This window comes from Colossoma macropomum, unplaced genomic scaffold (assembly GCF_904425465.1).
Source record: "Colossoma macropomum unplaced genomic scaffold, Colossoma_macropomum, whole genome shotgun sequence".
NCBI classification, from domain to species: Eukaryota; Metazoa; Chordata; class Actinopteri; order Characiformes; family Serrasalmidae; genus Colossoma; species Colossoma macropomum.
In genome coordinates, this window is record NW_023495364.1 from 82000 (window position 1) to 106483 (window position 24484).

General features: G+C 39.3%; 1 protein-coding gene across 1 annotated transcript in view; it reads left to right on the plus strand.

Annotated features, from left to right (window-relative positions):
* The window catches only part of LOC118801892 (TGF-beta receptor type-2-like), a 38107-nt gene extending 23371 nt beyond the window's left edge, over window positions 1-14736 (plus strand). Inside the window, exons 4-8 of the mRNA XM_036562295.1 lie at window positions 767-1355; window positions 3614-3821; window positions 3945-4086; window positions 9992-10116; window positions 13159-14736. Of these exons, the coding sequence (XP_036418188.1) occupies window positions 767-1355; window positions 3614-3821; window positions 3945-4086; window positions 9992-10116; window positions 13159-13317 (1223 nt within the window). The 3' untranslated portion in view covers window positions 13318-14736. The remainder of the gene's footprint in view (window positions 1-766; window positions 1356-3613; window positions 3822-3944; window positions 4087-9991; window positions 10117-13158) is intronic.
* The last annotated feature ends 9748 nt before the right edge of the window (window positions 14737-24484 follow it).

Consider the following 24484-nt stretch of genomic DNA (forward strand, 5'->3'; position numbering starts at 1 on the left):
TAGCAATGGTCTTGCAACACCTTAGCAACCACTTGGGATACCATAGCAATGGTCTTGCAAAACCTTAGCAACCACCTGGGGTACCATAGCAATAGCCTTGCAACACCTTAGTAACAACCTGGATTATCATTGCAACCACCTACCAACACCTTAGCAATGGCCTAGCAACACCTCACCATCCACCTGGAATGCCAAAGCAACTGCCTAGCCACCATTGTAGCAACCACCTGAGAGACCTCAGCAATGGCCTAGCAACACCTTAGCAACCACCTGGATTATCATTGCAACCACATACACCTTAGCAACTACCATAGCACCAGGTACCATTGCAATGGCTTGCCAGCACCTTGGCAACCACCAGGGATCCCATAATAATTGTATTCCTGGTGGGATACCATTGCTATGCCTAGCAACCACCTTAGCAACTACCAGGGAGACCTTAGCAATGTCCTAGCAACACCTTAGCAGCACCTAAGGATCATTCACAAACTCTCCCCTTTCATTTTCACTTTCACAAACTTTCCCCTTCTAGTTTAAATGACTTTCAATAAAAAATTCAATATGTTAGCTCATGCACAGAACATATGTCTGTAATGGGGTATACAATCAATAATCATTCACGTTCATGTTGCTCTGTAAAATGTCCGGGCATGGTCATACCCTTACTGTCGCTCTTGGCGACAATCATTTCTGGATAGCTGCTCTGAGACAGTGTCTGTAGTAGAAAGCCCTGTCACAGTATCAATTCTGTTCTGTTTGGTCACAGAGATTTTGCCTCGTCCAGAAGTCCGGGAGGTTCCCATTATCCTGATCAGCCTGCTTCCTCTGCTGGTCCTTGCAGTCCTGATCATGTCGTTCCTCTACTTCTTCCGTCTACACCGCCAGCAGCACCTGAAGACAGGCGCCAAGTCCAAGTGCCCCAGCCATGACTTCTGTGACACTCGCGCCATCATGAACGACGTGGACCATCCTGAGAGCAACTCAGCCCACGCCAACAGCCTGAACCACAACATGGAGCTGCTGCCCATCCAGCTGGATGGCGTGGTGGGGAAGGGACGCTTTGCTGAGGTCTATCGTGCAAAGCTCAAACAAAAGCCCACCAGTGCCAGTGGGGCCAATGTGCCTTTCCAGACTGTAGCAGTGAAGATCTTCCCCTGTGAGGAGTACGCCTCATGGAAATCAGAGAAGGAGATCTTCTCGGATGCCGAACTGCGACATGAGAACATTCTGCACTTCCTGACAGCGGAGCAGCGCGGGGGAGAGGGTCAGTACTGGCTGATCACGGCCTACCACGACAAGGGAAACCTGCAGGAGTACCTCAGGGGCCACCTGCTGAGCTGGGAGCAACTGCACAAGTAAAGTTTGGAGTTCCAAAGATTGGAATCCATGTTTTCATTTATTGAAAGCTAATTTTCTTGCAGATACACAATTATTCAAAGGTTTGCTATCAGTGTTTTCAATGATATCAAATTGTTGTATATTTTACCATGCAAAAACATGGATGCCTCTAATAAAAATGTCATCTATAATAAAAAACAACAAATTCATTGCATATACACTAGCATTCAAAAGTGCAATCAGTGTCTTCAATGAAGTAAAAAACAATTTTGTTGCACTTGAAATTCTGTTTAGATATTTGAAATCGTCCATTTAAAAGTTTGAAGTCAATGTTTTAACTAAAAGAAAACCAATTTTCTTGCGTATACTCTACCATTCAACAGTTTGGAATCACTATAAAAGAGTTTATTAATGTTTTCAAAGAAAATATGAATGATTTTGTTGCAGATTCTCATATCCCTAAAAAAGTCAGTATAAAACCATGGAATCATCTGTTCAAATGTTGGTGATGTGAAACCATTTTTGTTGAAGATGAATGTATAAAATGATTGTAATATTTTCACTTCATTACAGGAATCTGTAAATAAAATAAAGACAGTTTTGATGTGTGCAGAATGATGAACAGAGCTGTAGAAGATTCTCTAATATTTCCAAGAGCTCTACAGTGTTGAGAATAAAGTCCTAATAAAATAAATATGCAAAATAATAAGCATTTCAAAAAAGTGGTGATCAAATCTTGAGGTGGTTAACTTGATTAGAAAGTATTAGAGTGTACTATTTATCATGTAATAATTTATAAAACATCAAAACATTGGAAATAAAAGTGTGATTTTTATAAAAGAACACAATTATATGATACATTTGATAAACTGACAATTTTATAAAATTTCAGTTCTAATTCTTACTACAAATTATTACTGAATTAAGAACATTGTAACAAAAACATAACTACATGTTCTATAATTTGGAGCATTACTTTGAACACATTTGTATGACAATGGAAACTTCCAATTAAAAATACAAATAAAAAATATGTGCCACATGATGGGCAATATACAAAAGATTATAGATGCCATTGAAAAGTATATTATCATGTGTATTACTTTATATACTTTTGTCAGAGGGCCCAAGTGTTCTACCCTGATCCTTCTGATAATTCTGTGTTGAAAAAATATAAATAAAACTAATTCTGTCTGTTAAACAAACATGAATAAACAAATAAAGTAAAAAGTAAATAAAAAACAATATTATGTGATTATAGGTTTATACTTCACTCTTCTGAAGTTATTGATTTTGAAACTTGATTGCCATTTTTCAAATACTTGGTACTTTACTTAGTAATAATACAACCTCAGTGAGTTTACAGGTTTATTAATTATTACTGAATCTTCTACAGCTCTGTTTATTCTGGAAACATCTCATTTTTGTTCATATTTATTTACAGTTTCCTAGCAATTATTTGAAACATGAAGTTTTTGTTTGGTAGCATTATATTACAGTTATTTTATACTCATAACTGCAACAAAACTGAAATGAAACATTACTATCATTATATAAAATGTATCAGTAGTGAACTATGACTATTATGCTATGTCATCAGTTCAACCATAAATGTCAATATTTGCTAAATAAATAAAAAAAAACACTTTTATTGTAAATTATGCTGGCACCCCTTTGGGGTTTGCAATAGTATGTTAGCGCTAAGTTATGAATATTGTTTGTCTGTTCTAGATTAAATGCAGTTATAACAGACATTATAAATATTTGAGCTTGTATCAGTGTGACAGTGAGTCATTCAGTACAGAGTTCTGCAATAGAGCTGCCACTGCTGTTTTCCATTCCTAACAACTACCTGAAACTGAAACTCACAGTACCTTATCTAGAACTTCCAGAAGGACAAAAATGAAAAGTGACTGGTTGATTCCTCTGTCACTTCCTAATTATGATGAATTTAAGCCTTTTGTTGCTGTCCAAAATTTAACAATGACATAAAAGAAATATGACAATATTTGTGGGGCTTAAAAACAACCATGATGGCTACGTCAAATAAAAATGAAATAAAAATGACAGAGATGTATGTTTTATCTGGTTTTGTCAGAAACCATTAGACCTTCTTGAAAGGCCTACAAGGTCCTAAAGGTTCCTCACTGAAATATAGTTTTTGACTTCAAACTTTTGAATGATGGTTCACACTTTTGAACACTGGCATAGAATTTTAAATAATTTTATATTATCAAATAAAAAGTCAAATACTAATGTCAGTGTGTGTGTGCAGGCTGGGTGGGTCTCTGGCCCGGGGTGTTGCCCACCTGCACAGCGAGCGAACTCCCTGCGGACGCCCTAAAGTGGCCATCGCCCACCGCGACCTGAAGAGCTCCAATATTTTGGTGAAGGACGACCTGACCTGCTGCCTCTGCGACTTTGGCCTCAGCCTCCGTCTGGACAGTTCAATGTCCATTGATGAGCTCGCCAACAGTGGACAGGTGAGACACAAAAATATGATGTAATAAATAAACAACCATATGAACAGGTGCATTTACATATACACAATTTGCAACAGCAGACAAACTCCTCTGACAGTGATGTGCTGTATGTCTTCTGCTCAGGTGGGCACAGCCAGGTATATGGCCCCAGAGGTGCTGGAGTCCAGAATCAACCTGGAGAACATTGAGTCCTTCAAGCAGACAGATGTCTACTCTATGGCTCTGGTGCTGTGGGAGATCACCTCCAGATGTACTGCCATTGGAGGTACTGTATGCTGGTCATTAGCATATGGCATTATTACAAACACCTACCTTGTACTTCCACTCACTGGCCATTTTATTAGAAACACCTAACTTGTCCTTCTAAGTGGCCACTTTATTAGAAACACCTGCCTTGTACTTCCACTGATTGGCCAATTTATTAGAAACACTTACCTTGTGTTTCCCCTCACTGGCCACTTTATTAGAAACATCTACCTTGTGCTTCCACCAACTGGCAACTTTATTAGAGACACCTACCTTGTGTTTCCACTGATTGGCCAATTTATTAGAAACCCATACCTAGTGTTTCCACTAACTGGCCACTTTATTAAAAAACATCTGTCTTGTACTTCTATTTGGCCACTTTATTAGAAACACCTACCTTGTCCTTCTATTTGGCAACTTTATTAGAAACACCTACCTTGTACTTCTATTTGGCCACTTTATTAGAAACACCTACGTTGTACTTCTATTTGGCCACTTTATTAGAAACACCTGCCTTGTACTTCCACTAACAGGCCACTTTATTAGAAACACCTGCCTTGTACTTCCACTGATTGGCCAATTTATTAGAAACATCTACCTTGTACTTCCACTAGTTGGCCACTTTATTAGAAACACCTATCTTGTACTTCCACTAAATGGTCACTTTATTAGAAACACCTGCCTTGTATTTCCACTGATTGGCCAATTTATTAGAAACCCATACCTAGTGTTTCCACTAACTGGCCACTTTATTACACGTGACCAGTGATGAAAGACTAGAGGACAGTTAACTCAAGCTATCTATCAACAGATGATCTACAGTCTCTAACTGCACACCAGCAAGGTGGAGCTTCAAGAGAGGGGTTTCTGATAAAGTGGTCTGTAAGGGTATTCCCCCTATGTAAAAGTACATGTTTGGCATCATTGTGGTGGCTGTAGTGTGCTTTTAGCTTTAGCTGGTGGTTCAAGAAGAACTGAGCCGTTTCTTTCTTAAAGAAACTTCCTCATTTATTACTTTGGATTGGAATGTCCAGAAATTATTACAGTAACAAATACAGGAAACAAGCGATACAAAAGGTTTTCCCTCCAGCACAGAGATGCCATTGTTATGCCAGGCTTCAGAAGAACACAAACCACTGTCCACGTCAATACAGGTCAGTCTAGAGAGAGAGAGAGACAGAGAGTATGGGTGAACCTCTACACTTCCATTCAAAATTCTGGAATAACATATTATTGTTATTTTCTTCAATAATAACTTTTAGAGTGAAGATTCAGATATTATAAACTAGATATTAGAATGTTTTAGATTTACATATTTCTTTATAATATATCATGATCATCCATAATAATTTTTGTCAAATTATCTGCTTTGAGATTTGGCCACCAAACATAATGCGTTCTTGATATGAATTTTACTATAACTTCATTTGGTTTATTACATTTATTCCAGATGTTCTGGATGATAATTTTATTAGAATTTGATTCTAGGCATACATTTCATTAAAACTTCATTCTAAGTATTATTTTTTTTTTGGAACGTCATTCTGGACATTCATTTTATTAGAACTTCATTCTTGATGTTAATTTTATTAGCACTTCATTCTGGATATGAGTTTTATTAGAACTTTACTGTAAATGTTAATTTCATTAGAACTTCGTTCTAGAGGTTTTTTTTAGAAATTTATTCTAGATATGAATTGTATTAGATCTTCATTATAGACATTGCTTTCATTAGAAATTCATTCTAGACGTAACATTTATTGGAGCTTCATTCTGGATGTTAGTTTAATTAGAACTTTATTCTAGATGTTAATTTTATTAGAAATTCATTCTGGATTTTTATGTGTATCTTCAGAATCATCTACTGCTTTGTTCATCTTTCTACACGTCTAAAATGTCCATTTATGGCTGCTTGTTATCTGACAGCTGTTGTGAATCAGTTGTTGAACACACATTATATTAGAATTGGTTTTTAATGATTCCACTGTTTTCACAGCAGTAATTTCAGACTTCAGAACTTCTGTGTCCAGCACAGTTCAGGAGTCAGGAATGTTTTGGGAAATGTCCGTGGGAAATTCCATGGTTGGGTCAGTCAGATAGGTGTCCTGTTTCTGATTTACCATCCACCCTGCTGGAACTCATTTTCCCACTTCCTGTTTATCTGAGGGGAGCTCATGCAGGAATAACAGAAAGTGCTGAAAGCCCATAGTGGTCATGTACCATCTGATACAGTGGGGCACACTTCAGTGCTGGGCTGTGGGGTAGTTAATGCAGTGTTAGTGCCTACCATCAAGTTGTATGGGTAGAAGTGACCAGCCTGCTGTCTCAGCTGTTTAAGCAGTTCTCCCCTGCTGTCTGTTCAATAAAAGAGCATTCGCTTAATGCACTCAGGCCCCTCCCATCCGCAAGCATCTGGACGTTTTGAAAAGTTTTTTTCTGTGTTTTGACACGACAACAGAACTTTCTTTCACTGAAAATGGACGATTTTGGAAACGCTCTCCACGGTGGAGACTTTTGAGAATTTGATTGTTCAAGCTGGCTGCACAGTTCAGTGCTCAAGATGTAAACAGTCACTCAGCATGGTTTGGTGTGAAATGGTTCACTGTAGAGGCTCAGTATCAATTATCCATTACGGTGCAATCTCAAAATCTTGTCTTTAATTTTTTAAATGCAAAGTCATATTTTACAATTTAGAATTTGCACAAACATGACTGAAAACTCAAAAAACCAATGAACATCACCATTTTTTGCCCATAACTCAGAGTTCCAGCATAGTGTTGTGTGATTGGGGGAGACCTAACTAGTGGGTGGAATTGGGCACGACTAAATTGGGGAGAAAATTTTGAAAGAATCAATAAAAAAACTCCAAAAACCAGGATTGTCAGAACAAACGCAAAGCAAAAATGTTTCTATAAAAAATTGTATGCCTTTTTAACTCAGTATCCCATAATACTGTGCACTATAGCTCAAAGTCAACGTAACAATAATCTGCTGTTATTACAGAAAATGTTAAGATGAGTTGACTTCAGAATAAAGTAATAAAAAAGAAATGTTGAATAATATTGGAATTATTATTAACAATAATCAATAGTGTACTTTGACCAATTTTAATTAAATGACTTTTGTGTGGTGTTCAGGTCTGTGGGACCCATTTTTAATGTTTACCAAAGAGAAAATTGTGTGATTTATTATTATTTCAACCTCAGATTCTTGATCTTTCATTTTCAGTCTTCACTCTGTTCTCCTCCTACATGGCCTGCTGTTAGTGTGTGTGTGTGTGTGTGTGTGTGTGTGTGTGTGAGGGTGGACAACATGGACAGGCTGCTTACTGGCTACAGCTGCTAAAGGAGAACCCTAGACTGGACACTTGTGATATTTTGAACATCTGGTATTTTTACATTAATTGTTATGGCTGTATTGATTTAAATAAACAGTAATGTGGTGGGTCGACCAGACCACTGAGTAACAAACACATCAACACCACACAAGGGTTAATGATGTTTTTCTGTGAATTACAGGTTAGTATGCAGTGATCTGTCATGTGAAGTGAGGTGTAGTTTACTGTAAATGAGTCTTGGGTAGATTCAGACAGGGCTGTGCATTGATGCCTCACAGCAGAGCGTATCTCTGAGCTGGATCTGCTGTGTTGTCTGCTGCTTTTTTTAGAGGAGGTTTGTGTAGCTAACAGCATGTCTGGGCACAAGACACAATTGAGACCACAGACAGGGTTAGATTGGAGTTAAAGGGGAGTGGTTTGGTGTGAAATGCTCTGTTCCAGGGTCAGAACTGTTCACAGTGGTGGTGATAGGAACCAGGCGTCCACCTCTAAAAGCTCCCTCACAGAAAGTTACTACATGAAATGGTTATGAATTCACTGCCTGATGACTGAGACACTGTTTTATGAAATTTTTAAAAAGGTTTATACTTTATAAGTAGTTTCTGCTCAGCAAATTACCACCATGACAGCAATGCTAATTTCCATTAGCACCTCTGTGTGATATCCAGTCTTATTTAGCACCAAGCTAACAGTGTTGGCCTTCTCTTTTCCCACACTGGGGCTGAATCTCAAATCACCCCCCTACACAGTATTTGTTAGTATCAGAGATAACTGCAACTTCTAAGTGTTAAATTTTAATCACAGGAGCTTGTGATGGTGATGTAATTGGGTGTTAAGATCATGTGTACGTGTGGTAGAAGCCTTAAAGTGGCTGATGACATTGTAAGAGTGACAGACTTTGACAGCGTGTTTCGGTTCCTTAACCACTTGTTGTTGTTGATGTGTCTTACATTGGGCATCGTTTGGACCTGCAGTCAGTGTAACTGCACCCAGTTACTAACACTGATATAGGCTTTTAAACAAATTACTGTCCTTTATCGCTTGGTTTAAAGTGTCAATTTAAAAGCTATTGTTGCCTCCAAAATTTCAGCCTGCAGATCATTTGTGAAATGCAGCTTGAAGCCATATACAAATACGACATTGTTGACTTTTGTCCTCCATTTCAGTCCTTAAGAACCACCAGACCTTGTCTCTATCTCAGCTAACCCAGCTCTTCAGCTCATTAGCAGGAAAAAGAATGAAGAATGTGCTCTTATCTAGGGCATAAAAACCAGGCCATAAATGCATCATGAAGTTCAGATCTATTTAACAATTGTTGTGTTGAAATCCTGTTTTCTTCGTGCTGTAGAGCTGCTGGGAAAGTTGCTGAAGTCCTGTGTGGTTGTTCTGAGAGCGAGTAAACGCTGAAGGTGGTGAAAATGCAGAGTTTCTGTTTTGTTTTTGCTGAAATGTCGGTGTGGTTAGAGAAATGCTCGACCTACTCTTGTAGCTGCAGGAGGAAACGCTCATATAAAAAATAGGAAGTCCCGTCTCTGTGAAACTCACTGCTATGCGACTCCACTTCCTGCCGGGGCATCTGCACTTCCTATACATGGGTGCTCAGATTCCCCTGGCATTCAGGGTGACAGTCGTTCACTGTGGTTTCTACTCAATAATGTCATCTGACCACAAAGAATTAAAAAAAATCATTCTCTGACCGCATAGAATTAAAAAAAATCATTCTCTGACCACATAAAATTAAAAAATCATTCTCTGACCACATAAAATTAAAAAAATCATTTTCCGACCACATAAAATTAAAAAATCATTCTCTGACCACATAAAATTAAAAAATCATTCTCTGACCACATAAAATTTAAAAAATCTTTCTCCGACCACAAAGAATTAAAAAAATCAACATCCTCCACCAAACACCATCATTTACCAAAAACACCATAATTTACCAAAAAAACACAATTTGCCATCATTCAACATCAAATACTAACATTGTCCACCAAACCCCATCATTCCCCAACAAACGCCATCACTCTCCATCAAACACGATCATTGTCCAAGAAAAACATTCTCCTCCAAACACCAGCATTCATCACCAAATGTCAACATTTTCCAGCAAACACCAACACTTTCCTCCAAACACCATCATTCTCCTCTAAACACCATCATTCTCCTCCAAACACCATCATTCTCTTCCAAACACCAACATTCTCCTCCAAACACAGTCATTCTCCACCAAATGGCATCATTCTCTAATAAACACCACTGTTCTTCCACAAACAACTGAGTTGTACAGTCCATCCTTGAATGTCCTCCAGTGTGATCCAACACAGTTACATAAATTTGAAGAACAAATAAAACAATAAGAAAAAACATGAGAAACATCATAGTCAGTTGTTGTGATGTTTTGATGGCCCAAATAACAGATGTAGTAGACTGGAGCTTCTGGGCGGAGAACCTTTGCTCCAGGCTTCCAGCTGCGTCGACTGGCTGAGTTTGTTGCTCCTGTGCTCCTGTGAGACTCTGCATTGTTAAACTCGTGCCGTAAGCTGTTGTCTGATGCTAACTAAATCCTGTGTGTCTGTGTGTGCAGAGGTTAAGGAGTACGAGCTGCCGTTTGGGAAGCTGAGGGAGCACCCGTGTGTGGACAGCATGAAGGACAGCGTGATCAGAGACAGAGAACGTCCAGAGATACCCAGCAGCTGGTGTAAACACCTGGTAAATACACACACACACACACACACACACACACACACACACACACATCATCAGTGTGGAGATGTTAGCCTAGCCAAGCTAATGCTAACACCACAGCCAGCTCCACTCCACTGTTCTAGTCCTAGCACTGTTAAACATTTAGCTAGTGCTGCTGTTTGTTTATTTAGTTAATTAATTGAAATGCAGTCTTTATATATTTGAAAATATGTTATTAACACAGTGTGGCTGTTAAATTATGCTTTATTCTAGATCATTCTACTGTACTCACCTGTAATTACACGGAATCAACACTAAAAAGGGAACGTTTGTGAACAAACTTTAAGTTGGCTTGACATATCCATTGCTATGGAATCCCACGTGGTTGCTAAGGTGTTGCTAGGCCGTTGCTATGGTATCCTGGGTGGTCGCTAAGACATTGCTAGGCCATTCCCATGCTATCCTACAATGTTGCTAAGGTTGCTAGACCTCTGCTACAGAATCCAAGGTGGTTGCTAAGGTGTTGCTAGGCCGTTGCTATGGTGTCCTAGGTGGTCGCTAAGACATTGCTAGGCCATTCCCTATGTTATCCTACAATGTTGCTAAGGTTGCTAGACCTCTGCTACAGAATGCAAGGTGGTTGCTATGGTGTCCTAGGTGGTTGCTAAGACATTGCTAGGCCATTCCTATGTTATCCTAAAATGTTGCTAAGGTTGCTAGACCTCTGCTACAGAATGCAAGGTGGTTGCTATGGTGTCCTAGGTGGTTGCTAAGACATTGCTAGGCCAGTCCTATGTTATCCTAAAATGTTGCTAAGTTTGCTAGACCTCTGCTACAGAATCCAAGGTGGTTGCTAAGGTGTTGCTAGGCCGTTGCTATGGTGTCCTAGGTGGTTGCTAAGACATTGCTAGGCCATTCCTATGTTATTCTACGATGTTGCTAAGGTTGCTAGACCTCTGCTACAGAATCCAAGGTGGTTGCTAAGGTGTTGCTAGGCCGTTGCTATGGTATCCTGGGTGGTCGCTAAGACATTGCTAGGCCATTCCCATGCTATCCTACAATGTTGCTAAGGTTGCTAGACCTCTGCTACAGAATCCAAGGTGGTTGCTAAGGTGTTGCTAGGCCGTTGCTATGGTATCCCAGGTGGTTGCTAAGACATAGTTAGGCCATTCCTATGTTATTCTACGATGTTGCTAAGGTTGCTAGACCTCTGCTACAGAATCTAAGGTGGTTGCTAAGGTGCTGCTAGTCTGTTGCTGGCATATTCCAAATGTTGCAATGGTGTTGCTAAGTGCTTTATATGGTATCCCAGGTGGTTGTTAAGGTGCTGCTAGTCTGTTGCTGGCGTATTCCATATGATTGCAATGGTGTTGCTAGGTGCTTTATATGGTATCCCAGGTGGTTGCCAAGGCATTGCTAGGTGGTTGATATGTTATCCCAGGTGGTTGCGAAAGTGTTGTTAGGTGATTGCTAGGCAGTTGCTATGGTCTTTGAGGTGGTTTCTAATGTGTTGTGAGGCAGTTGCTATGATATCCCAGGTGGTTGCTAGGATGTTGCTAGGCTGTTATGTAATCTCTGGTGGTTACTAAGAGTGTATGTGTGTGTGAGATTAGTGTGTATTGTAACTGTGTAATAACTGTATTATTACTGTGTATTTGTGTATGTGTTGTGCAGTAACTCTCTAACCACAGTTTAATTATTGTACAGTAGTGTGTAGATGTCTGAACCTGTGTGTAATTTGTAAAAGATCTCCATTGTAATATCATTTTTGGCAGAATTGAATTTTTTGAACATTATGCCACTCATTTCTTTGTGGAAAAAAAGTCTTTCGACAATCCCTGTATGAAAACCGTACATCCAATCACAGAAGCACAAGCACATTATTCAAGTATATCTTTTATGACTGTGTTTGGTTGTTGTAGTTCGAAAGCTGTAGATGTAATGTTGATTTTTTTTTTACTACAGAAGAAAAAGAAAGGCTGTTACATACTGAATGTGATGCAAAAAAAATGACACAAAATGCAAAATATACACACATGATTTTCTTGTATCAGAACTATATACAGCAGATGTGACACGGTTTTAAAAAGTTTGTCAAAATGTTTCGGCTGCAAATACAGATAAGCAGAATATCTATGAGAAGGCCTCTTACTTCTAAACAGGCAAACTGTGGCAGTGTGCTTTACCCTTTGGAAAAGCGAGAGGAGAATGGAGAGTTTCTTTCTCTCACAGCCGGGATCTCAGCTGAGTTTGAGCCGATTTTCGGAAATGAAGCCGCAATCGAAGCACAAAACAAACAAGCTGGAAGTATTTAAGTGCAGATAAGATCATCCTTTACTGCTCACAGAACAAGCAAACAGTAACACTGGGCTACCATCCCTGGGCTACTGTCCATTTTGGAAAAGTGAAAGTGAAACTTCCTTTAGAAGCTGAAACTCTAAATGCTTCCACACAGTTTATAACTGAGATGTTTGCTGCTCAGTTTGAGTTGCTTTTGTAGACTTGGATCCTCTTGACTTGTAAAAAAAAACAACTGTGACTGGTCAGTGAGTTTTATCGCTGGCAAAAGTTCACAAAAATCAAACAGGGGTGAATAAAATAACCACATTTTTGCTGTCTGAAAAAAGTCTGGCTTTGTGTGCAAGATATCATTAGTTAAAAAATTTAATATTTTAATGTCATTCAAATAAATGGTTTCTTATTATGCAGAATCTTAAATTCACTGGCACCTTAAATTCAGTGCTACCTTAAATCCATTGCCACTTTAAATTCACTTCCACTTTAAAATGACTGCTACCTTAAATTCAGTGCTACCTTATATTTACTGCCACCTTAAACGAAATGTTATTTCAAATTCACTGGCTCCTTAAATTCACTGCCACCATTAATTCACTACTACAGTATGTTGCCTGTTTGTTCCAGCATGTCAGTACATTGTTCTCACTGCATTGGAATTGTTCAATTAATGTTTATCTCAGTGTTTCTTCCACATGTTCTTTACGCATCCGCAGTGTACAGTATCGTACTAATTACACATCTCTTTCTCTCTCTCTCTCTCCCTCTCAGGGTATCAAAGCCATCTGTGCCACTATAGACGAGTGCTGGGATCAGGACCCCGAGGCCCGTCTGACTGCCCACTGTGTGATGGAGCGCTTAAATGCCCTGCAAGATCTGGACCATAACCAACTGAGCCAAAGCCCAGAGCAGAAGATCCAAAATGTCTGAAGACCTTTCAGCAGCTCCAAAGCCCTGCACTTTACAGCCACATTTCAGAGAACTGAGCAGTAAACATATCAGCCTAAAGCCATAGTGTGGTGGGAGCAGTTAATGTACACGGTTTTCCCCCAACTTACCTCAAATACAGTCGATAAGCCAAGATGTGTTTGGTGTCTGAAGTTCATTTCTTTAGTTATAGCACTGCAGCTATGAGGCTAATGTGTTTACCAAGTTATAGTACTTTTTAGCTACATTAGTTTACTTGAGATTGCTAAACAACTCAACACGGTTTGAGGCTTCAGTCTTGCAGTTTGCGCTAATCAGTGGATGCTAACTGCGGGATAGGAGATTTTGGCACTGTGCTATCTACATGACTACAGAGGCATTTTCTATGCAATAGTTTTAGAAACAACGTAAGGCCAGACATAATGCTAATTGGTGATATATTAGCTTCAATTACTTGTTAGCTATGTTAGCCTCGTAGCTCCAGTGCTAAAACTAAAGAAGCAAATTTCAGACACTGATCATGACTTGGGATAAGGGGGGGGGGCTTTATTGCTTTGAACATTTATCAAAAGAAAGCGCCGTTTTGCTTTTGCTAAACATGCTGCAAACTTGATTCAGGTGATTATTTTGTTTTTTATTTTCTTTTTTTCTTGAGTTCATGGAACTCGAAGGCTTTGGCTGGAGATAAGAGAACGAGAGCTTCTGGGAATGAGTGTGATTTTTCCGAGATATGCGTAAGTGCTGCAATAAAGAAAACAGCATCAGCCTTTTTTAGCCCCAGAGGGGCGAAGCTTTCTGCTCTGAGCAGCTCTGTACTGTAAACACGAATGCTTCACCGAGCCCAGCACTCATAAAGGAACTGCGATGTTTATGTAACAGACTACAACGGGACACTCTGATAAGGACCGTCATCCCAGCCGAGGAGGCGTACTACAGATAAACACTTCATCCGGGATAAAAGAGAGGAGCTACAGGAGTTTATCACAGACTGTATATCACATTACAGGGCAGGTCAGTCTGCCTCAGCTGAGAACCTTCCACTGTACAGAGTTTACTGTGTTCACACCGAAGATTAAACGTGTTCAGGACTTAAACAGGACCAGACTCTTTATTCTGGATGTCCTCTGAGTTTAGCAGGAAGGAGAAATGCTCTTCTTTTCTTCTGTTAATTATACAGTAACTGCTGTGAATTATTCAACATCCACTATGAATTATTCAGTATCAATAATGAATTATTCTGTATCTGCTATGATTTTTTTCCGTAACTGCTATGAATTTTTTTCATAACTATAACAAATAATTCTGTGGCTACAATCAATTGTTCAGTATGAATAACTATGAATTTCTTGATTCCTAATTAATCTAGCTACTGAATTCCTCAGAAACTAGAATATTTATTCAGTATTCAATATCTACTATGAATTATTTGGTATCCATTATGAATTATTCAGTATCTACTGTGAATTATTCAGTATCTACTATCAATTATTTAGAATCTGCTATGAATCATTCAGTATATGTTATGAATTGTTCAGTATCTACTGTGAATTATTCAGTATCTGTTATGAATTATTCTATAAATATAAAGAATTATTCAGTACCTACAACCAACTATTCAGTATGAATAATTATTAACTACAATCAATCATGACTTAACTATAATAAACTGTATAAATATTTATGAATTTCTCAGTAACTAGAATAATTATTCAGTATCTACAGTATCTGCTATGAATGAATTATTCAGTAACTTCAGTTATTAAGTAACTACAATTAATTGTTCAGTGTCTTATAAATTATTCAAAAACAGCTAAGAATTATTCAGTAACCACTATAAATTATTCAGAATTCGCTATTAATTATTCAAAAACAGCTAAGAATTATTCATTGTCCACTATGAATTATTCAGGATCTGCTATGAGTTATTTAGGATCTATTATACATTGTTTGGTCTCAACTATGCAACTCATATGAAACTCAACTTGTGTGAGGAACTGATGTGTGGACCTTAATAATTGTCAGTTGTTTTCATATATGACGTCTGTGATTTGTCTTACGCTGCCCCCTGCTGGCAACAGGACCAACAGTCTTCATTAGAAACCCCTCCTTTGTAGCTCCTCCTTGCTGGTGTGCAGTTAGAGACTGTAGCTCGTCTGTTGATGCACAGTTTGAGTTAGTCAACCTCGGTTCCTTCATCAGTGCTACAAGGTAGGTGTTTCTAATAAAGTGGCCAGTTAGTGGAAGTACAAGGCAGGTGTTTCTATTAAAGTGGCCAGTTAGTGGAAATACAAGGTAGGTGTTTCTAATAAAGTGAAGATTTGAAGGAGGAGAAAGAAGAGCAGTCACGGAGAGATTAAGGAAGAGAGTTCCAGATTTTGGGGGCCGTGGCACTGAAGGACCTCCCTCCCAAAGTGGAAAGTCTGGTGCTGGGACAGCAAGTAAGTTATTACAAGAAGACCTGAGAGAGCGAGAGGGAGTGTAAGAGGTCAGAAGTTCTCTGCGGTAGAGGGGAGCGAAGTTATACAGGGCTTTGAAAGTGAGTAGTAAAATTTTAAACTGGTAGCCAGTGTAGCTGAGAGAGAACGGGAGTGATGTGAGCTGAATGCTTAGTATGGGTGAGAACTCTTGCTGAAGAGCTCTGAATGTACCGTAGCTTTTGTATAGACTTTATAGGGAGACCAACAAAGAGGGAGTTACAGTAGTTAATACGGGACATAATGCAGGCATGAACCAAAATTTGTGTGGCATTATTAGTCAGGAACGGGCGAAGACGAGCAATGTGCAAAGTGAAAGAATGCAGTCTTTGTGAGGAACTTGATATGTAGATCAAAATTAAGTGATGAGTCGAGTAAAATACCAAGATTTCTAAAACAGCAGGCCATCAATACTAACAGAAAAATTCTGGATGATTTTGATAGTCAAGATTTAGGGCCAACCAGTAAGACTTCAGTTTTGTCAGTCTTTAGCATTAGAAAGTTATCATGAATCCAAAGCTTTAAATCAGAAATACAATCCATTAGTGTATTGGGAGGGGAGTCTGAGGGGGAGTGTGTACTGAGATATAACTGAATATCATCAGCATAACAGTGAACGTTAAGGCCATGGCTACGAATGATCTCACCAAGGGGTGAGATGTAGATTAAGAAAAGTAGGGGTCCAAGAACTGAGCCCTGGGGGACACCACATGTAACAGGAGAGGTGGAGGACTTGTGTGGACCTAGTGTGATAAACTGCTGTCTGTCTGTAAGATACGACCTGAACCACTGCAAGGCTGTGTCAGTGTTACCAATAGAGAAAAGGCGAGAAATGAGAACATCATGATTAACAGTATTGAATGCTGCACTTAAGTCAAGGAGAAGGAGAATACTGAGAGAACCACTATCAGCAGACTGGAGAAGATCATTAACCACTGGCAGAAGAGCTGTCTCAGTGCTGTGGTGAGTACGGAAACCAGGCTGAAATGGCTCGTAGAGGGCATTATCACTGAGAAATGTCTGGACTTGGGAAGCAACAACTCTTTTCATTACTTTAGCTAGAAAGGGAAGGTGTGAGATGGGTCTGTAATTAGAAAGAGAAGTTGGATCCACTTCAGGTTTCTTAAGTATAGGAGTAACTGCAGCAGTTTTAAGGCCAGTGGGAACAAAACCGGAAGAGAGACATAAATTTATCATTGTAGCAAATGAAGTGTTGATTACAGATGGACAGGCACTGAGTAGAGTGGTGGGGGCAGGGTGAAGCTGACAGGAGGAAGCATTAGACTTAGTGATGAGTTCAGAGAGTCAACTGGTGAGAAGCAAGTTAGCTTTGTTTCCAAAGTAGGAAAATCAGTAAAGGTGAATGACTGAAAGTAGAAGGAAAGAAATTATAGATTTGATTAATTTTCTTTTCACAGGAATGTAGAAAAGCCTGACATTGCTCAGCTGAATGGGGGCACACTGACACAGGAGGATGGAGGAGTTTGTTAACAGTCCGAAAGAGTGTTTTCGGCCTAGACTTAGCATTATTTATGACGGAGGAGTAGTAGTTGGAGGGGGCAGTATTAAGGGCATCCCTATACTTGTGGATGTACTGAATGTAAAGTAGAGAGTGGACAGTGGGGCCAGTTTTTTTTTATAAAGGTGCTCAAGATGCCGACAAATGGTCTTCAGTACTATCAGTTCAGGGGTGAACCAAGGACACGAGTGGGTGGCAGGGAGAAGTCTATTCTTAAAAGGGGCTAAATCATTAGGAAATCCAAAGTCAGTGTTATTATAGAGGGAAACCAAACTGTCAGGGGATGATAGGCTGTGTAGGTCAGACAGGGCTGAAGACTGAAGAGAAGCAGCAAACAGATTGAGATTGACAGGCCTAATATCACGATAGACAACAGAGACTTTAAACCGGAGATTTTAAACCAGAATGATAAACCACAGCCAGACCACCTCACCTATAGTAGTCAAATGTAATTACTTAATTACATATTTAATTACATATTTGAATACATGGGAATTTACATATTAGCTACTTGACAGTTCCCACCTGAGCAGAAATCATTCATTGTTGCCCAAAGAAAAATAAGTGCCCTCAAAATAATAACTTTACAGGAGAGGGCAAAAACACCCTTCACTTTTAATAAAAGTTATTAATAAGACTTGATTTTCTTCCAAGCAATTTTGGAGCATTTCTATTAGTCTATTCATCTCAAAAATTTCACATAATGTAAATGACAGCTGAGCTCAAATTATGGAGAAATCTAAAAATTAAAAAAAAAAATATATTTTTTTTTGACAGCAACAATATCCAGCATAACAGCTGAGTAACATCACCTTCAACAGGACGTTATTTCCCACAGTTTGTCCTTAAGAGATCTAGAATTATTATTGTCATTTGCTGTCCTGTTTAAATGTAATTACATAATTAAAGTCAGTTACATAATTAGATACATATTGAATTACATTCATATTGGTTTAAGTTCTGTATTGACATCTTTCAGTGTTTCTATCCATAATAAAATATCTCCTCTTCAGCTTACAAACAAATGTGGTCTGATGAACGTTTAAAATCTGCAACTTCAAAGATTTTGCATTCTAAATAGCAAAACTGACACGTGGAGAATGTCTCTTTAATACATGAAAATCACAGACCCCCTTAATTTATTCTAAATGTATAATATCAAAATGATTGGATGGGATTTTTGGAACAGATCAAATACAGACAGAACCTTCTGATCCTAAGAACTCACTTTCTGTTTGGAGTTATAAGGTTCTATCTGGCAAAACATGAAAAGAAACAACAATTTGTTTATACAAACTGTTTATACTTGAACTTTGGTTTGAAACACAATTTGTGTATCTGAGTGTCTACATCTAATTTAATGCTTCCTATGATATTTTTATGACATTTTTTATTTACTAGTTTTAATGATATTTCTTGTTTTAGGTCAAATCATCTTTTTCTTTTTAAAAAAAGCACTGCAGATTAAAAATAAAGGTCAGTGCTAAATATTGTGCAGAGGTCAGTTTTTGGTAGGAACCATTAGTTTCAGTTTCCCTTAGTCAGACAGAGACAGCTACTGGAATAAACTGTCCCAGCAGGTCAGTGTAGGTGGTCAGTCTAAAGGCTGTGTGAGGTTTTGTTTTATATCAGAAATGTGACTCTAATGAGCCAAAATGTCTTATTTTGGGAAAAAGAAGATAGAACTTCTTATAGAACTAAGTTAGAGGTTGTTTGGAGAGAGAACCTTTTTGTTTTCTAGATAAAGAGTCCAAAAATACATACAACTCAAAAAAACACTTCACATAATGTTAAGAATTTGTCACAGAATAAGAATATTTAAATAACTCAAATTTGACAAAAATGTCAGATAGAACCTCATAATTCCAGGGGGACGATTTCACTTTCAGTTTCAATGAACTACGAGACAGAAACAATTCTTATAAAATTACAGCATGATTTTGTTTTTACAGGTGATCACTGTTGGGCTAAGGATACACTTACCTCAATATCACCTAGCATTACATGCAAATCATGTACACAACAATTAACTGGATCATCATTAGAAGCTCTTGAATCATAGCTGATGTCTTTTGTCCTAAATATGTCTAGTAAATGCTTATAAGCTTGGTAAAAGTGAGAAATGGCCTGAATGGAAAGCCTATGCCATAACCTCCACTGACCAGCAGAGGGCACTGAAACTCTTTATATGATTTCAGTTCCATTCAGTTCAGTACATTCCCCGAATAAAAGGCTCTAAACTGACACTGAGATGGTGCCCCTTAAGGGTACATCTTTTGTACCTATATTTAGGGAACATAGTCATACCACATTCCATTGCATTTACGTTCCTTGGAGTTAAACTGTCTCTATGCACTCTGTCTTGATTCCAGGCTTTTTATTTTATTATTATTATTTTTTTGTGTTTAAATATTATGTTATGAAAGGTAAATAAATATGCCCTTTTCCTCAGGGACAGTTGATTCAGTCTACCTTTAAAACATATTTAAGGTAAACAGGTACACCTAAAGGCCACTCATGTACCTTTAAGGGCACATTTATACTGTTTATACTTTGGCATATTTTGGCATAGCTGTACCTGCACTGTTTTCAGACAGTATACTTAATGGAACAGTCAGTTCATCTGCTTGTCCAGAAATGGGGGTTCAACCCCAATGCTGCTGGTACAGTGTAGTGGGTAACCCCCCTGCCTTTCTCAATCTTGGGCAAGCACCCCTACTATAATAAGAGTCCATGGGTCAGACTGCTAACACTACTGTCATCTACCTCTGCAGGAAAAATGATCAAATTGCATGATGGTCTGCAAGAGCGTCTGCCAAATGCTGAAAATGCAAATGTAAGTCCCAAACTTTAGTTGCAGTCTTGGAGATGCCAGTCAAGTCTCAGAGATGCAAGTGTAAATCTTAAGTCCCTGAGTCTAAGATGAGTCTCGAGTCTCTAAGGGAAGAGTCTTAGTTGAGTCTCAAGTCTCTAAGGTGAGACTCTGAGACGAGTCTCGAGTCTCTAAGGGAAGAGTCCTAGTCGAGTCTCAAGTCTCTAAGGTGAGAGTCTGAGTCAAGTCTCAAGTCTCTGCGGTGAGAGTCCGAGTCGAATCTCGAGTCTCTGAGATGAGAGTCCGAATTGAGTCTTGAGCCTCTGAAGACAGAGTCCCAGTTGAATCTTGGGTCTTCAGAGAGCGACTCTGAGTTGAGTCTTGAGCATCAGAGGTGAGAGTCTGAGTCAAGTCTCTTAGGTGAGAGTCTGAGTTGAGTCTCAAGTCTCTGAGATGCATATCCGAGTGGAATCTGAAGTCTCTGAGGTGCATATCTGAGTTAAGTCTCTGAGATGAGAGTCCTAGTCAAGTCTTGAGTCTCTGAAGTGAGAGTCAAAGTTGAATCTTGGGTCTTCAGAGTGCGAGTCAGAGTCCGAGTCAAATCTCAAGTCTCTGAGGTAAGAATCCAAGTTGAGTCTCAAATCCTTGAGGTGAGAATCTGAGTCGAGTCTCAAGTCTTTAAGGTGAGATTCCAAGTCAAGTCTTAGGCCTCTAAGGTGCGAGTCCAAGTCGAGTCTCAAGTCTCTGGGCTGTAAATCAGAGTTATGTCTTGATTTTCCATGTTGCAAGTCTGAGTCAAGTCCCAAGTCTCTAAGGCACAAATCTAAACTAAGCCTCTAAAGTGCAAGTCTAAGTTGAGTCTTCGAGTTGTGGGTCAAAAAGTCTCTTGTGTGTATGAGTCCAAGTTGAGTCTTGAGTCTCTAGGCTGCAAATCCAAATGGAGTGTCGATTCTCTGAGGTGCGAGTCTGAGTTCACTCTCGAGTCTCTGGGGTGTAAGTTGAAGTCAAGTCTCTGGGCTGCAAGTCCAAATCGAATCTTGAGTCTCTGTGGTCTGAGCCCAAGCTTAGTCTCCGGGGTGCAGTTTGAAGTATTTAAGGTGCACTCTGGAGTGCAAAGCCAAGTGAAGTTTTGAGTCTCTGGGGTCCCAGTCAAGTCCTGAGTCCCTAAGGTATGAAGTCAAGTCTCTGAAGTGCAAGTCCAAGTGGAGACTCTGGGGTGCAGGCCAAAGTGAAGTCTCGACTCTCTGGGGTAAGAGTCCAAGTCCAGTCTTGAGTCTCTGGAGAGAATGTCCAAGTCCAGTCTCAAGTCTCTGGGGTGAGAGTTCAAGTCCAGTCTCGAGTCTCTGTTGTGAGAGTTCAAGTCCAGTCTCTGGGGTTAGAGTTCAAGTCTAGTCTCGAGTCTCTGTTTGTGAGAGTTCAAGTCCAGTCTTGTAAGAGTCAGAGTCCAGTCTTGAGTCTCTGTTGTGAGAGTTCAAGTCCAGTCTCGAGTCTCTGGGGTGAGAGTCTGAATCTAGACTTATGACAGAATTTGCTTAGAAGTACATTTCATATAATATGCCTTTCAAGACCTCTCACATATCCAGTGAAGAGAGAGAGATGTAATAAACAGGCGTGAGTAAATGTCTATGAAAGCCTGATATTAAAAATTCATAAAAATTTCGTTTCGGTTCCTCAGTGGAACCACAGAGCGCTCGGAGCACAGCTTTATGCTCAGCAGCTGCTGAGTCTGTACTGTTTGAGCTTTTGAGCTGGTAGCTGTGGAGTGAATCAGATTTGGCAGAGATTCCGTATCATAGCAGAGTGTGGGAGTATGTAGGAGACAGAGAGGAGCAAGAGAGGGAGAGAGATAGAGAGAAGGAGAAATAGAAAGAGATAGACGAGAATAAAAGAAACGAGATACGAAGAGAGAGACGTGAGAGAAAGGAGAGAGAGTGGCAAAATAGAGACAGATAAAATAAAGAAATAAAGAAAGGGAGGATAGAAGGAGCTGGTAGAAAGACAGAAAGAGATGAAAAGAGAAAGAAAGATACAGAAGAACAGCGAGAGCAGAAAGAGGGAGAGAAAAGAGAGAAATATTTAGGCTTGCTTGTAAAAAGACATGCACTGTATGGAGCCTGACAGAGAGTGCGAGAGAGGAGAGAGGGAGAAAGAAAAAAGGAGTAATGCTGCCTGCTGGCCAGTGTCCCCACCATCTTCTGGAGGCGTTGCTATAACAATGCACCCTCGGGGGGTGATTTTGTAGATTAGTCTAACACTCTCGTTCAGGGAGTGACCTCTGAATAAAAAGGTCAATCGTCTCAGGGACACGAGGAAACAAAGCGCTGATAAATAATTCAGCGAGGAACATCATCGCTCACACTGCAGACTCTGCACTGTCCTCACAGACACGGGTTTGGGAAAATCTAATTTACACACACTGATCAACTACAGTTAAGGGTGAGGAGGAAAGTAGACACTAACTGGCCACTTTATTAGAAACACTGACCTTGTGCTTCCACTAACTGGCCACTTTATTAAAAACATCAACCTTGTGCTTCCACTAACTGGCCACTTTATTAGAAACACCTACCTTGTACATCCACTCACTGGCCACTTTAATAGAAACACCTACCTTGTGCTTCCACTCACTGGCCACTTTAATAGAAACACCTACCTTGTACTTCCACTAACTGGTCACTTTATTAGAAACACCTACCTTGCGGTTCTACTGACTGGCCATTTTATTAGAAACATCTACCTTGTACTTCCACTAACTGGCCACTTTATCAGAAATGCCTACCTTGTGCTTCCACTAACTGGCCACTTTATTAGAAACACCTACCTTGTGCTTCCACTAACTGGCCACTTTATCAGAAACGCCTACCTTGTGTTTCCACTAACTGGCCACTTTATTAGAAACACCTACCTTGTACTTCCACTAACTGGCCACTTTATTAGAAACACCTACCTTGTGCTTCCACTCACTGGCCATTTTATTAGAAACACCTGCCTTGTACTTCCACTCACTGGCCACTTTATTAGAAATGCCTACCTTGTGTTTCCACTAACTGGCCACTTTATTAGAAACACCTACCTTGTACTTCCACTAACTGTCCACTTCATTAGAAACACCTACCTTGTACTTCCACTCACTGGCCACTTTATTAGAAACACCTACCTTGTACTTCCACTATCAGGCCACTTTATTAGAAACGTCTACCTTGTGCTTCCACTCACTGGCCACTTTATTAGAAACACCTACCTTGTACTTCCACTAACAGGCCACTTTATTAGAAACGTCTACCTTGTGCTTCCACTCACTGGCCACTTTATTAGAAACACCTACCTTGTACTTCCACTCACTGGCCACTTTATTAGAAACACCTACCTTGTACTTCCACTAACAGGCCACTTTATTAGAAACATCTACCTTGTGCTTCCACTCACTGGCCACTTTATTAGAAATGCCTACCTTGTGTTTCCACTAACTGGCCACTTTATTAGAAACGCGTACCTTACATGCCACTATTTGGAGCATTCTACTGAATTAGTTTCAAACTGTGATCCCATGGTGAAAAGAAAAACTAATAAGTATAATACAATAATAATAATAATAATAATAATAATAATAATATCTAAAGCAGTGATGTATTCTGACCTTACATACTTTCAAGGGTTATGTTCTGATCTATTTAAACCCAAGGCATTAATAAAGATAGGTAAATATAATATAAAAATTCTTATGTATAAAAATATATATAAGAAAGGTAAATATATACAAAACCATAATTTGCGGTGTACTCTCTATTGAGAGGTTTCTGTCCTGAACCCTAACCCCTAAATTTACACTTGGAAAAATCATACTTGCTGGGGTTTTTTGTACTTTTATGTTGTTTTACAAAATATGTTGTCCCATGTTTTCATGTCATGAAACGCAGAGTCTTAGTCTGTAGGCGGAGCCTTATTTTAGCCACACCATGTATTTTAGAGCAGGAAGTGAGGCTGCGTCCCTGTCCCTCATGGCCACATGGTGAGCAGTTAGATCCCATTGTTTTGAAGTAAATGTGTCCCAAAGTCTGGAAAACAGTGAGGAACATTACGAAATTGTCAGAATTTCTGCAGTTAAGTAATTTTTTTGTGTTTCAATGAAAAACATGATTTTATGTATGTACAGCTGTTCAAAGCTGTGCTTGCTAGTGATGTACTGGCTATTGTTTTTGAGTTCTGCTCAAAATGAGCTGAAACTGTCACTGTCGGAACTGTGTGATGAAGTGGCCGGTGAAGGTAAACTTGCAGTCATGTATCACCTCAGTGTATTTTGGGTGTTTTAACATATCAGTGCTGTTTGTGTGGTGTGTCTATGCTCAATATAGCACTGAGATTTCT